The 16142-nt window shown below is 39.3% G+C and overlaps 1 protein-coding gene across 2 annotated transcripts in view; it reads right to left on the bottom strand.

Annotated features, from left to right (window-relative positions):
• Window positions 1-10755: 10755 nt before the first annotated feature.
• Window positions 10756-16142, bottom strand: part of htr7c (5-hydroxytryptamine (serotonin) receptor 7c) — a 33254-nt gene continuing 27867 nt past the window's right edge. For both annotated transcript variants that reach the window (XM_088306419.1, XM_088306427.1), the window contains one exon: window positions 10756-12668. In XM_088306419.1, coding sequence (XP_088162545.1) covers window positions 11930-12668 — 739 coding nt within the window. In that variant the 3' untranslated portion in view covers window positions 10756-11929. The remainder of the gene's footprint in view (window positions 12669-16142) is intronic.

Here is a 16142-nt window from a genome sequence, read left to right as displayed (position 1 = left end):
CCGCGGACCAACGCAAGATCACAGGGGCCATGCCCACTGCGAATGTGCCCACCAGTCCACAAGAGTGATTGCCACCTTGTCAGTCACTCCTTATGACTATTGGTTGTTTTTCCTCAGACACAGTGGTTTCTTACAAAACCAATTATAGGAACAAAATGGGGGCTGAAACGGCAGTTTTTTTATTTTTCATTTTTTTTAAACAGATCATTTCATTGAATTACGACTATTAGTTCATACTGGCAGTTTTAACAACAGTTTTGTTTATTGTTGGTTTAGATTGAAAGAACATGTACGACATGACACTCTCACCTTCCTCTTTGTCCCTCATTCATTTGAAATCTTATTAGGAACCCAGATTTTCTAATACATCACGTTGCTTTCCGCCCTCGGGGACTGTCCCAGCTCAACTTGCACTAAATAACATGCTTAGTCTGTATAAACAAATCCAGTTCAGATTACAGAGGCATTGGATGGTACTGGATGGAAGGTAAAAAAGTCTGAATGCACAAACGTGAAGCTACGCTAATGAGCCATGTAAAACCAAGTGTCCTGGTTGTATATGATTAAATGATTTGCATAATGCACACATTATTCTGTGCTTTCTTTGCATAAATGAGCTGAGGAAGCCTGAGGAAAGGAAGATGGGACTTCTTTGCAGTTGCATGCAAAAAAATTCAAAAAGAGGTGAAAGTTGCATCGTGTTTGGCAAACAACCATTCAAAATGTAAATGAAGTTAAATATGCATACATACATTAAAACACTATTGAGGGAAGAGGAGAGGAAATTTAAATGTCATCGTAAATAATGTAGAGATGAGAGAGTGAATCATGCTGGCATGCTTTGTGCAGCATGTCAAATGAATGTCCAAGCTGTTGTGCGCTGAGTTATAAATAATTAAACTTCCAACCATGTCGATGTTTTTTTTAACAAAGAAATAAACAGTTATTGTGTTATCAGCTCCAAAAACAAACGAATGCTTTCTAGTTTTTCCTCTGCATCACTGACGTTATGATTTAATCTGGCAGACAGCTACTAAAAAGGAATTATTTACGATTTATGATGTAATTTTCATGTTTTACTCTCATTTCTTCAGCCATGGACTGAGGCTGCTGGGTGCAAAAATACATTTATTATTCTTGACATCAACAGATGTGTTTTTCTCGTACGTTACAGCTCTCAAAAGAGTAAAACAAATTATGCAAATTGTGCGATCATGTTTCTTTTTTAATATGACTTTTTTTCTTTCGTTAAGGGTTATGCATGATTTAATAGATTCGCCATACAGACATTGCCTAATACTATCAAAAGTGAATCAAAAGAGCCTCTCTGTGGATGCATTTGACAGTCATTCTATCTGGGCCTTGGGTCATACATGCAGGTTAAAAAAAACTGACCACTACATTGGTTGCTTTCCAATTCTTTACACCCCATTCATGCTGTAAAATATGGAAGCGTATTGCATTCACTTGAGAAAAATTAAAAAAATCTTTCTTTTCTGTGTAATTTTTTGAGGGGGGGCTTTGTTTTGTTTTTTTGTTTTTGTTTTTCTAATTCTGTTTTTCTGAGTAATTCTTTTCCTGTTTTTCTGAGGATTTTTTTCTGTTTTTCAGAGGTTTTTTTTTCCTGTTTTTTGGAGTAATTATTTTAGGAGGTGAAGTCAGGGGCATAATTGAGAATTAATTTACACATTCACTCTCTCAATATACCATTAGCATGTCACACACGTGAGTTAGTTGAATGACAGATCCTACATACTGCATAACTTATGCACAAGAGGTTCTCAAGGCGCAGGTGCAATTTACTCAATTGTGTGCAATTGATTTTCTCACGAGTGGATGTTACAAACAAAAAACACTCTCTGAGTCCCTACTGGAGCACTTAAACATTTGTCCTCACTAATGTATTTGTATTGTATAAATAAAGTAAACTAAAAAATTTTTTGACGGCCAATCTTATTGACGGAAATTTTCAGGGTGGTAATAGAAGTAACAATAAGGACATAAAAGCACTCAATTGTGAAAAATATCACTTTAGAACAAAAATACTCATGGAAAAAAAAAAAAGGTTTCAAAATGTAATTCGGGAGGGTATGGCTTAACCGTTTATGCTCCAATGATATCTCTCTCCATATTTGTGTGGCTTTTCTCTAAAGTACACTGGTATAGTGTACTCCCACATTGAAAAAATATACATGGTAGGTATGTGCACTGTGATTGAAAGGCGACCTGTTCATCGATCAGAAAAAAAATGTTGAGCAAATTTGCAAATGACAGAAACACAGAAGTGTGTGCCTCAATTTGCAATCAATCATGTACACTAAAAACAAGTACAAGGGCCTATACCGCTTTTGTAGACCAAATAAATCACAATGAATTTGGAAACAGTAGGAGTGTTCTTCTACCATTCACGCGCACACATTTCTGTGTTACAAATAGATTGCAAAACAGTGGCCAGACAACCACTAACTGATGTGTAGGAGGTCTTGTAGGATTGTTGGCAGGCAAGATTGTGAATGTGTGTAAAATCACACAGAGATGTGCCCACAGTCACACTACTCTGCAACTCCACTAAAACACAATAGAGTGAATATAAAAAGTCTACACACCCATATTCAAATGCCATGCATTTGACTCATGAAAAAAAACAAAAAAACGAGACAAAGACTCAATCATATAAAAAATTACTCCAGCAGTAGCATGACCTTTCAGCTGTTTAACTCAACTGAAAAAAAATAAATAATTTCCATAGTGCAATAAAAGATTTAATCCATTTTGATTTAGGTCCCAGTCACCAAGAGAAAAAAACACATCCGTATGTCACATTTCTGCTCCATTGTTCACTTGTGTTTTCCCACTTAGTGCACCACTTCCAGTCACCCACTCCTACCTCATTAGTCACTCTTCACACCTGAGCATACAGGTGCTCCACATCAGCAATCAAACCACTATTTAAGCCTCGCTTGCTCTCTCACTTACCCCCTCATTGATAGGATGCTCTTCATAATCACATGCAACACTCGCCAGCATTCTTTCTTTTCTTCCATTCTCGAAGCCTGCCTGCCTCCCTGCCTCTTTTTCGGCTATCGAACACCTGAAATTTGAAGAAAGGTGTATAAATGTGACCACTGACTATGTCGTTTACATGTCGTCAAGGTTTGAGTCAAGGTCAAATCTCCAGTTAATGAAACATTCTGAATAACACGGTTACGTGAATAGAATTAAGTACCTTAAAAGACATTATCATCTTTTGCGATACTAATAGTCATTTGTCTCCTGGCGCCAAAAGGCTGCTGCTATGCTGCATCTGAGTTTTGTCATGTGTATTTTTAGTAATTTACGCACCATACAAGTAGTTTCTGTACTTGAAAAAAAAACGTTGTGGATAGAGCATGCGCAGAACACAAATTAATTTTTATTTCAATGGGGATGTTCCAATATTCTTTTAAAGTAAAAGACCAAATGTTCGACTTGGCAAAGGAGTAAAGTGTAAAGTTTGATCGCTCTTTTTTTAATAACATTTGGTCTTGGAGTAACCCTAACATATTTATTATGTTAAGAAAGTCCCAATTATATAATTAGACAAATCTAGTATTATAAGGGCAAGTTTGTTTTTAACAAACTAAAACATGTCAAACTCAGTAAAGAATTTGACTAGTTTTGATGAATTTATTGCCCCCCCCCAAAAAAAACCCCCACTGAACTGAAAAAAAATTTATGTAAAGCCCAAACAGAGTAATAATTGAATGTAATATTATTACTTTGTTTTGGTAGTTTTTGTTTTTTACTTTTCACATGCAAAGGTGGGTGTGGTGGGGTACATTGAGGCTTTGGCTTCCACTGTCTATCTTGACCACACATCCCTGATGTGTTGGCTTCTTACATACACAATACATGGCACCGAAGTAAATAACATATGAGTAGGAAAGAATTTATGTTCACTTTGAAGTGCAGAGGCCTTATGGCCTCATGTGCAACTCCTTTGATGTTGGCAACCTTAAATAGCATGCAGCATGCCGACACCTTCCAGTAAAAGCTAATTACAGAACACTGCCTTGAGAAAAAAGGAAGGAAAATACATTATTTGAGTTGGCACTTTACAGATAATGTCTCTGCAAATGAATTTCCGATAGGCCATCCCTGCAGTAAGTGGTTTGGGCTAAACGGGTTGGAAGGGTTACAGCTAGTAACTTGTTGGGAATGTAGTTTGTAACATAATCCAAGTACCGTATTTTTAAAGTAACGTGATTCCTTTAAAATTAATCCAATATTAAATATGCTTTTTAAATATACTTTGTGATAAACTGTGTACTATATTTTTATACAAAGATGGGCATTGCATTCAGGTCCAGGGTCAAGTACTGCGCGTATCGAATTCAACCATTTGCACGTAAAGCAGAATGCTGTTGCATGTACTGGCCCTTTAACTGAAAGTTTGAGTGAGGGGGGGGAGAGAGAGTTACAAAGTTGGGCACTTGACCCTATTTTGCTGCTAACTCGGTTCCGTTCCGGCCTCGGCCCTTCGACTTTATTCAGAAAAATAGTCGTACTGAAATGGATCCCCTCAGATTCTTGCTAGTCTGACACGTTAAAAACATTTTAATGAAAAAAAGTTTATTTTTCCCGACTTCCTGTCGCATACGATAGACACACCCAAAAAGTGTGTCCAATGCAAATGAGCAAAAAGTCTCTACCAAAGTTACTGCAAATTTCTTTGAATTTGTGTTTTTTGCTGTAAGATAAGAATAAGATAAGCACATTTCTTTATCTAAGACGTCTTTGTCTATCTTAGTCAAAGCAGCACTGCATTTTTTCAGTAAGGCTGTGGATTACTGCATGATTTACAGATGTTTGTGTTTCTGGTTTACAGCTTATGTCTGCACACTCAACCCTGCACAGTATTTTTCTTCTCCATCTTGGTCTTTGTTGAATTTACTGGCGGGTTACACTCTGTCCTACGGCTACTGTGTCACTTTATTTACAGAGCTTGAGCAGCTATCAGTGTTCCGCCTACAAATCCAGGATGGAAATTTTAACTCCATCAAGATGTACTGAACCAAACTGCGTTCACGCCAACCATCTTGTAAGTGATATCTAACTGTATGTATTGGAAAAATAAAAGTGTGATAAAACAATTTCTTTATCCGTGAAGAACATGATATTCTACAGTATTGCGCACATGATTTTGCAAGTTAAGTTTAACAATGCAGGCAACCGTAGAGGTTTTTAGATGAGAAAATTGTGTGCTTGGAACATGAGCTGCTGCAGAGAGTCTGTGTGGGCTTGAAGTGACCAACAAAAAGAAAAAAAACAAGTGTTCCAACAATCCAGCTTCTACTTTTCTGTCTGCTGACAAGTGAAACAATCAGTTTGACAATTCATTGTACATGAAATGATAAAAGGAAACAGGCGTCAGGAGACATTTTAAAGCAGAACAGAAACATTTTCACCTGTCTCTAATACAGGCGTGGGCCAACTACGGCCCGGGGGCTACATGAGGCCCATTAGACGTTTTAATCCGGCCCGCGAAACTTGAAAAAAATTTAATTAATAAACCTTGTTCATGTGTGATTTTCTTAATACTGTGGTTTTTCATAGACATATGTATTGTTGTAATGTTTTTGTTGACTTTCATTTAAAATTAAATTTATTTTTTTTTCTCTAATGAGGTGAGGTTACCAAAACACTCCATCCATCTCCTACTGGTCCGGCCCCTCTGTCAAATTTTAGAACCCATTGTGGCCCGCCAATCAAAAAGTTTGCCCACCCCTGCTCTAATAGAATATGTTCAGGTGTTACATCATAAAGTAGTGCTGACTTCTTTTTCAATAATGTGTTGCCCCCTAGAATTAAAAACAAATAAATAAACATTGTGATGTGGGGAAATTATTTGACCATTTAAAAAAAAAAAGAGCAAAAAAAAAAGGTGACTTTGAGAGGAAGATTTAGTTTGGTTTGATTGATTATTGTTGAAACCATAAGACAGGGGTGTGGGCCAACAGCAAATGGGCATGCACCCCAGTCGACAAAAATGTATCTCGGCAATCAATAGTAGATAATTGTCATGGTGAACGTGCGTACTGCTGTTGTATAAGGGGCATCGACTTCTAAAAAAAAACTCCTGTCGAAGAAATGTTTGAGCTGCATGCCCGCAATATAGTGATAGTGGCTCCATGGGCTTGTAGAAGGGGCATCCATTAGTGATTGAGCAGGCATCAACTTCAAAAAATGTCGATCAGATAAATACAATATGTCTTATATTGACGGGAAAAAATGAGGGAGCTGTCAGTCTTACCAATTAAGCCAAAGGTGGAGAACAGCCTGTTTGATTTCTAGAAATGTGTTTGTTTGTTTGCGCCACTTTGGTGGAGTAATCAGTGTCATATTGTTCTGAAAATGTTTGGTGTATTTTGAAGTTTGAATGACTCTCTGGTGCTTTGTGCGTGCGTGCGGTGGGTCTTGCAATGCTGACTCAGAAATGAAAGAGGACTTCTTTGTTAAACTCAATTCTGTCTTCATCATCATCACACCTTGAATCAAGTTCTCTGCACTAAGATGCAAGCACCATTTTCTTTTTTTTGCTATTGACCTTGTATCTTATTGTACTGGTTTAGGTAAGTGTGGTGTGACTCATTTTTCGGGCAAGGCAAGGGAAGGCAAGTTTATAAATATAAACCCATGAAATGCGCCCCCTCCGTCCTCCTTCTCGCAAATGGCCAGAGTGCACGAAAAATGATTTTCACAGTTTATTTTGACATCGGAGGGAGAATTATGCCAACACAAGGAACAAAACTCGTCTAACAACCCTATGTTCTGTCTACAAAATAAAACAAATCAAAAACAAACTCCTAACCTACCTCCTAACTAATAAACATGAGAAAATAATAAAGAAAATGCCTTCTCCCTTCTACCAGGGTACAGACGGATAGTGCTTACACGATCCTAACATGGTTCTAGGCACTCACAACAGCATCTGAGCAGTTTGGAAGATGGAAGGCTCGGCGAGAGTGAGAGAGAGAAAAAGAGAGGCTGCCAACACTTGATGATTTAAAAAAAGCTTGCGTTCCTTCTCTGACCAATCCCACGGTAGCAATCATCTGCACCAGCGAATCAGCAGGTTACACCTGTTTGCTATCTGGACACACAAACTTGCATGCCCACTCACACATGCACACTGAAAAATCCAGCATTTCGAACAAAACATTTTTAAAAAAAAACGAGTAAAAAAAACAAGAGAATCAAGGATCGTTCATGAGATAGCTGTAGTTAAAATTCTTTTATTCAGACCTGACTTAAATGAAGTGAGAGCCTGAGGACAGGGGTGACGTGGTCCAGTTTCTTGGTTTTTGTAAGGACACTAATGGCAGCATTTTGGATCAGGTGCAGTTGCCATTCTGCCTTGAAATACACCATTACAGTAATCTGAACATGAAAATAAAATGATGAACCCATTTTTCTGTCTAGACACTTACACTATGTAGTTACATAAAGTATTTGGTAGCGTCTTTGCCATAATAAAATATTCCAGAAGAATATGAATAAGTACTATGGATTTATTTAAATGAAAATCTTGACATATTACCCTTCATGCATACTTGTCACAACAGTCTACATGTAATTGCTTCTTATCTTGCCCCGTGTCTTTATTGAGGCCGAGGTGATGTACTCCCAGAGCAAAATATTCAACTAATAGAGATAACATTGCTGTCTAATATAATTTGGACTGGGATCGACCCCACAAATTGTCCAAAGGCACATTCCCCCAAAATTAATCAAAGCATCCTCACTTAATTATAGGAGCACATTAAAAATAGCGACGTGAGTGTCAGCATTCCATTGTCAGCACTGTAAGCAAAGCCTCTGGGTGGCATCCAGCGAGTGCAAGACTCATCTGATTCTCCTCTCCAACACTGAATATACATCACCACATGCGCATTTTCCCATCTTCATCGCCTGCTCAGCGCAGTGACACACGGAAAGCTGGCTCAGGATGCAAACCACATTCAGTGCAAGTGAAATGTGACGGTGCTCATTCCCCCCAAGTGTAATGCTTGGTGACAAGGATTCTTGGAGATTGGACAAGGTGCACTGAGGCAGCCTGCTATTTCATATGCCCAAGCAAAATGTCAACATGCTGGAAAAGGACAAGTCCCCACTTTCAAATATTTTCTTTTTGTCCGTCTGCTGAGAAGAGTCAAACATTAGGCCACTAAACATCTTTTATGTACTGCCCATAAAAACTCTGACAGGGTTTGGATAAACGTTCACTGAGATAGGAAGGCTCCTCACTGTGAAATTGACAGCTATACTAATTTATAAGCCACAAGAGTGGGTTACCCAAAACACAACTTTAGAATATGTATCACTATATTTATTACATTTAGGCATTTATTACAAGCTCAAGGACACCTTCACACTATCGCAGTGATTTCCAATGAGGGTGCTGTGGGAAATTATCTAGTTTTACTTACTTATTACATTCAGGGGTGGCACGGTGGGCGACAGGTTAACACATCTGCCCCACAGTTCTGTGGCCGTGAGTTCAAATCCAGGCTCTGACCGCCCTGTGTGGAGTTTACATGTACCCCCTGAGCTGCGTGGGTTTCCTCCGGGTAATCGCTCTAATTTTCTCTGACAATCCCAAAACATGCATGATAAGAAGAATAATGCCCATTTACACATTTATGTGTTCATCTCTCTAGCCCAGCGTTTTACAGGCCCAAGCGCAATACCCACGCTAAACACACTACAGCCCTCATTGTAGTGCACTTGTAGTAGAAGTGCACGTAAAGTGTGAAAGCAAAGGTTACAAGCGTACAAAGATTGCAGAATTTGGACAGTGCATGTGACGTTATCAATTTACACCCCGTGCACCATCGAGCATGGCGGAACGGGTTGTTGTTTTGGCAATTTCGCTGTTTAAAATTGTATTAAAACATCGGTAAAGTTGCAGTAAAGTAAAAACTTGGGCTCGGTCTTCCAGTCGATGGGAGCTCTGGTGCTATTAATTGTACTAGTTGCGGTTCCTGCATGCGCGGGTTGCATGTACAGAAAATACACAAAGACAAAATATGCGGTTGACTTTAAAACTTGGATGGAAATTAACAAATAAAAAAAGCATAAAGTCTATAATAATACAATATTAACTTATGAAAAAAATGGTGGCAGTGGAAGGTTTTTCCCATTGCAAATTGGCTTAAAAAAAAGATGTGAAGTTTTAGTGCTTGTTTTTTTGTATTGTTTCATAAGCCTCACACTGAACAATAAAATACAAACACTATTTTTGGTCCTTCAGTTAAAAAAAAAAACAACTGACAGTCACAAAGTAGAGATGACGAACAGTAATCTATGACGGAAGCGCAATTAAAATAGTGTGAGTGACAGACTGGCGACTGACGGACAAGACCGGTCAGAAAATATGACGAATTGATGACGACAGATTGGCGGACCGTTTGCTGGTGAATGACAAATGATGGACAAATTGCTATCTTTCTTATTCATTTTTAGTTAATTTAATAATGTCTGTACTAATACTTTTGCTCACTTTTACTTAATTTAATCATTTCTATTTTAATATTTTTGCCCACTTGAAAAGTGGTTGGCCTCAAACAAAAAAGTGCTCTGGCCTGAGTTGTTTAACAAATCTAGATGTAAATACTATTAATTAAAATGTGGAATTCTGAATTTTTGACTGATCTTAATCTTTTGAGCACGATGGCCTCACAGTGCAGAGGTCGTGGGATCGATTCCAGCTCCGGCCTTCTTGTGTGGAGTTTGCATGTTCTCCCCGTGCCTGCGTGGGTTTCCTCCGAGTACGCCGGTTTCCTCCCACATTCCAAAAACCTGCATGGCAGGTTGATTGAACACTAGCTATGAGTGTGAGCGCGGATGGTTGTTTGTCTCTGTGTGCCCTGCGATTGGCTGGCAACCAGTTCAGGGTGTCCCCTGCCTACTGCCCAAAGCGAGCTGGGATAGGCTCCAGCACCCCCCGCGACTCAAGTGAGGAGAAGCGGTACAGATAATGGATGGATGAATACAACAAAAACAAAGGAATTTACCGTGCCATTCCAATACTTTCGGAGGGAACTCTACGATCCTCAAATTTGGACATCTTACCACAGATTGCTCTTGCTTTGGTTCGGAATGTGGTGCTCAGTGGATGGACGGATCTATTCTATTGGCTTTGATGTTGCAGTTTTTCAAAATAACGACATTATATTAATGTAGAACTGCTTGTTTGATTGATTGGTTTTACTGTGTTTGATGATGTAAAGGGGAAAAAATAATCTAACTTGCCCTTGCGTCCTATTTTTTTTTGTATGCAGCCATCAATCCCCCCTGCTCGAGGGATTGCTCACTTCTCAAACGACAACACATACTCTATCACACCACTTCCTCTGTGTATGTACTGCAAAAGAGTTTCAACAAGAAACTATAAGACAGATATCACCCACTCGCCTAAGAATAAAATGTAGAGTTGTTGGCCAACAAAAATATTAGTTTGAATTCATGGATTGGGTAAACATTGTCCAACACTTCTGTAAAGGCTTCAAGCAAGCCTTTCGGTGTGCCTTCGTCTGCATTGACTCATCAGTCTCATCTTGAAGAGTGATTAACTTTGTATGAAGGGAGTCTTGCTGAAGAAAAAGACAAGCCGGTATGGGAATAACAACAGAGGTTTGGCCGCAGTTTGTATATGTGCATAGTGTCTCGGCTAACTCAATTAGTAAAACATGAGGATTGGCCAGGAGACCACAGTGACATGATAACCAGGGTTTTCTTTATTTACAAAGTTAATATTGTAGATGTGTTGCCACTGAAGACACTGTCAAAATGTTGAAAGTGGGCAATTACAGAGCAGTTGGAGATCCACTTTAGATGATTGAAAAAGAGCTGGTGATTACAAAAGGAATTTTGAGTCACATCAGCCTGGAGGTAATGTACAGTATTGTCAAAAGTCGAGGTAGAATCAGCACATACTGTTGGCGTGTGAAAAATGTTTGTACCGAATTTACCAAAGCCTTGTCCTGGGAGTGTTTTCTGGTGACGGTTCATCTCAAGCACAAGATAAAGGACACGGTTGACCACCAGTGGAGCAGTCTCCGGATCATATTGTCTCTTAAAGTGAAAAGTTTACTTTATGTTTTATCAAGGTCAGCAAGACAACTGTGGTGTGAAAAATAACAGCCGTGGAGAAACTCAAGTCAGACAGAATTGGAGTGTGTGAAACATGGAACACTTATGGTGACATTTGACTATTTCAAATCTAAAAGTAGCACATGGGACAGAGCTTTCAGCAAACAAACCATAGACAATTTCATAATCCATATCATCTTTCATCACCACACTTTAAACTATTGTGAAACATTGATCTTGTTTTTCCCCCTCATTTATTCAGTGATACAACCCCTTTGAAACAATGACTTCTAAGATAAGCGATGTGAGTGATACTTGAGTGCACAGGAAAATACACAACTGAAGAACTTAATACGCCTTGTGCTCGACCAAGGTTCCTTATTGAAGATAATTTTTGGAGTATACAGAAATTGATTAGGCTCCATTATCTTTGAAGAGCACAAGATGATTGATTGTGTAACACAGCTTGTCACCCAACAATAAATGCACAAAAGCAGTGTCGATTTGAATATTTCACAAAGTTCACTCTATGATTTTCTTTCCAAAAATAGCATAACTGAGTCTCTCTCTCACACACACACACACACACACCCACACACAGACAGAAATGATAACACTGTCTATCTGCCTTTGCAGTGGGACCAGAGAGCTACCAACCAACAGTGACTCACATTCTGTCAGAATGTGTTTTATCTACAGTCTAGCTGCATACACGCCATAATCCATGAGTTACACTAGTACAAGTGCAGGGTCACCACGTCTCACTCTGTGAGTCACTGTCAGCTGCAAAAGTTGTTTAAACCTTGAGGGCTTCGTGCACGCCCACCGCTGACAGACGTCGGTTGATGTTTCTATATCGGCAGCGGAGAAGGTCACGATAAGTGGAGCGTAGGTCTCGATTGAAAAAGGCATAGATGAAGGGGTTCATTAAGGAGTTGGCGTAACCTAACCAGAGCAGTGTGCGCTCCAGCCAGATGGGCACACAGCTGCACACCACGCCACAGATAAAGGGCCTTGCAGTGGACAGGATGAAGAATGGCAGCCAACACACAGTGAAGACCCCCACAATAACCCCCAGTGTCGTGGCGGCTTTCTGCTCTCGTTTGAAAATGGAGATGTTTCTCCTTTCACGGTTCAGCAGTCGGGACAGGGCGACGCACTCCTCTGCCACACCAGGAGGCTTTAGGCCTTGCATTCGTAGCGCCTCATTAGTCACTGTTTCCAGGCGCTCTCGGCGAGAAAAGTCAGTGAAGCGGTGTTTGGCACCACTTTTGCGGGCTGCCCGGAAGATTTTGTAATACATGAACAGCATTACCAGCATAGGGATGTAGAAGGCTACGGCTGTGGAGTAGATGGTGTAGCCAAAGTCTTGGCTGATGAGGCACACGCCGGCTGTGTGGACGTTTTTGGCCCAGCCACAGAAGGGAGGCAGAGTGATGGATGCTGACACCAACCACACGCCCAAGATCATCTTGGCCATCAACTGACCATTTTGTCGCGCTGGGTACGTTAGGGGCCGTGTAATCCCCAGGTACCTGTGAGAGGGATACAAAAAACAGCATTACATATTGGCTGCGACCTTATGGGTACAAAGGCAGTGTACCCCATGTTTTGGACTCCACTTTAGAGGCTAGAAATGTAGTAGTTAATACAGAGCAGAGACTGCAAAATCAATGCAGTGGATTTCAAACTTCAGAAGACAAAATTTGGAATGTGACCACATTAGAAAACGATATACCCTGAAGTTTGATTTGATTTATTGAACTTTTTATTTCAAACATACATGACCAAATCAAGACAAAAGTTAAACTTAACAATATTAATATCCTCCATAATCCAAATTTGGTTGACGGTTTGACTTCCCCTCTATTCTCTCCGTTTGTGTTATTGCCGCCTCTTTATTTACTTCAAAAATGAATTTCATATCTTGCAAAGCCAAATTCAAATACTGTACCATCTTAGCTGTACATCTTTAGCACATCTCAGAACAAAGCACCGTGCTCAAGTTACCACTGGGCCTTGCAAACCAACAATGCTGGATTGTAGTGCTTGTCAACAGAACTAAAGGTATGCGTTTGAGAATTGTTTGAATGAGAATGACTGTTAAGATAACTGATTGGATCATATTCAAGGATCAAAGAAAGCGATTAGAACAGTTTTTGCATCAAAATAGAGTTAATATTTGGTGATTTTACATATATACAAGAAATTATTCAAGTAAATATCTGTTACAAGGTTCACAAATCAAAGTAGTTGATAAATGTGATTAATCGGAATTAATTAGGGAATTTTTGCAATTAGTTTAAAAAATGTAATCGCTTGACAGCACTATTATTCTATTTATATATATATTATATCTTTTTTCACTTTAGTGAAACTTAACTTTTGCCGTTTAAGAACATACAAGAGATTAACATGGCAACAATACATGGCTTGTAAAAGGTACAGGCAGTGATTCTGGTGTTGAGTAATTATCTCTATTTTTGCATGTCATCTTGGGGGAGAGAAATGCTCTCTTGCCTTTTTCCGCTAGTTCATTCGGCTTCTTGGGATCTAATTTACTACATTAATTTCTTCATTATAAAGGTCAAAGTGTTCTGTACCCTTCAGACTGAAAAACAGTTTCTTCCCGAGTGCCATCTCCGTGCTGAACTCTCACTCTCACACACACCTACCCTTACCTTGCAGAACCAATTTCGTATTTATTTTCTATTTAATTATTTAATCTTTAATTGATCTATATATTTCATTAAATTATTGTTGTATTGAACTCGAGCGGGGAGCTCTCTAATCACGTTGCACACTGAGTACAATGACAATAAAGGACATTCTGATTCTGATTCTGATTCTGCTTCATCCATCCATTATCTGAGCTGCTTCTCCTCACGAGGGTCGCGGGCCTGCTGGAGCCTATCCCCAACGACTTTAGACAGTAAGCGGGGTACACACAGAACTGGTTCCCGCTCACAAATACACCTAGGGACAATTTAGAGTGTCAACCTACCATGCATGTTTTTGGAATGTGGGAGGAAACCCAAGCAGGCACAGGGAGAACATGCAAACTCCACACCGTTAGGCTGGAGCCGGAATCGAACCCACGACCTCCACACTGTGAGGTCATTATTTATTAAAATTCAATGCAATTACATAATAATATATTTGCTTTTTTTGCGCTGTTATTCTATGACGTCGGTGGAATGCAGCTGCTAAAGAGGGAGCTGCCAATCATGTAATCAGCTCGTTGCTTTTGAATAGCAGCTGAAGGAGTGTGAAAGAAATTGGTGCGAGAAAGCTGAAAAAGCTTGTAAAAATAGCTGCAATGTTCACAAAATGCTTCGACTGTGTATATTGCAGCTCACTGTTTTGGCAGCATGCCCTCAACATTTTTCATTCAACCTTCAGGCGTATTAAGAATCAAAGCAGTTTATTTAGCTTCATTTATGTTTACGTTTTGTGCGGTTTGTGCTCTGGTTTAACAGACAAAGCTTGCTGGAGCCCCGTTTACTGATATCGGGGCGAGGGAAAACAGTTCATAATTTTTGCTCATAGGGAGCTCGGAGCGATGCTTTGTCTAGTCCCTCACCTAGGACCTGTTTGCCAAGGGTCATCCTACCAGGAGCATAAAGCCCCAGACAACTCAGGTCCTAGGATCACTGATAAACTAGAACTACTTCACTAAGATGAGGAGTCTTTACAAAAGTTTAAACAGTAAAGCGCTATTTAACCAACATTCTATTGATGCTATTTAACTCATTGCGATAATCAAGGTGGCCATCGTCAGTCCATGACAAAGCTCCCGTCGGTATTTCAAGCTGACCAACGTGGGCACAGTCCATCCCTTGTCTATGAAAGCCAATCGGCGAAAAGAACACTGCACAAACACCAGAAAATCACATCAAACCTGATGGCAGCTCTGTTGCAGAAGATAGAAATATGTTGTGTGTGCAGCAGGAAGTTCCGTTTACACATACGGTGCTTCCAATCACAATTCTTACAGAGGCCGCTTAGATTTCAAATTAATGTGGCAAAAAAAGTTTGACAGTATATACAGTAATTTTTATATGGGCGCGTCTCTTAAAGTGAAAAAAAAACAGCTGCTGGACGTTATGGAAGAGCATTTCTTGTACTCTAATTGGATTTTTATTTTATTAAAGTTACTTTGAACAGATGAAGGCTATTCAAAAGAGGGAGACGCAACTCAGGAGGAGGTTTCTTAAAGTTAAAAAAAAACATTAATAAATGTGCATCAAACTGAGTGATGAGTAGGCATTTATCCAAAAGTGCTGTCCAAATAAAACTGGCCAACAGCGCAATCGCTCTTTTAATTGACAATGTGATGTCACAATTTCGCAATGGGGAAAAAAAATCTTTGTTTTTTTTGGGGTGTAAAATAAATAAATGAATAAATAAAAATCCTAATTAGAAAATGTAAATTTCACAATATCAAAAAAACATCTGAACAAGATTGTTATTTTGGAAGGACACTGTTTTTCAATGGAGTTTTTGTAACTTGAGGTGCCTCTGGATTGTTTTTATTTCTGTTTTACCCAACTTAATTGGAATTCAGGTTTGCACATAACAAATAATGAATACGTCTAATGCACTTACATGTCTCCCTTGAAACCTAACGCAGGACTTGGAGAGCAATGCAAAATGCAAACATGACCGAGCCCAAAATGGGGACATTTTGTGGCGTGGGAATTGTTGCAGATTTATAATGGATTCCCAGTAATGCAACACTTTTCTCTGAATGCAATTTCTATTATTGAGGGTTGTAGCTATGGTTTTGTGTGTGCGTGTGTGTTAGAGTGAGCATTCACGTATGTGTGCGAGTGCATACATGTGTGCGTGTCTACATCTTTGGCCTATTCAATGACAAAGCTGTTGCACCCAAAATGTCAAAATCACTTGAATTTACATTGTATTTACAGTAGTTCATAAAAACAAAGTCTACGTTCACTCTGATGGTCAAGTGTAAATTTTATTCCCATATGTGACGTATCTGATTA

This window comes from Idiotropiscis lumnitzeri, chromosome 1, assembly GCF_059441095.1.
Source record: "Idiotropiscis lumnitzeri isolate Australia: NSW breed Sydney's pygmy pipehorse chromosome 1, RoL_Ilum_1.0, whole genome shotgun sequence".
NCBI classification, from domain to species: domain Eukaryota; kingdom Metazoa; phylum Chordata; class Actinopteri; order Syngnathiformes; family Syngnathidae; genus Idiotropiscis; species Idiotropiscis lumnitzeri.
Note: the sequence above shows the minus strand (reverse complement) of the source record. Positions and strands in the feature narration are given on the sequence as shown.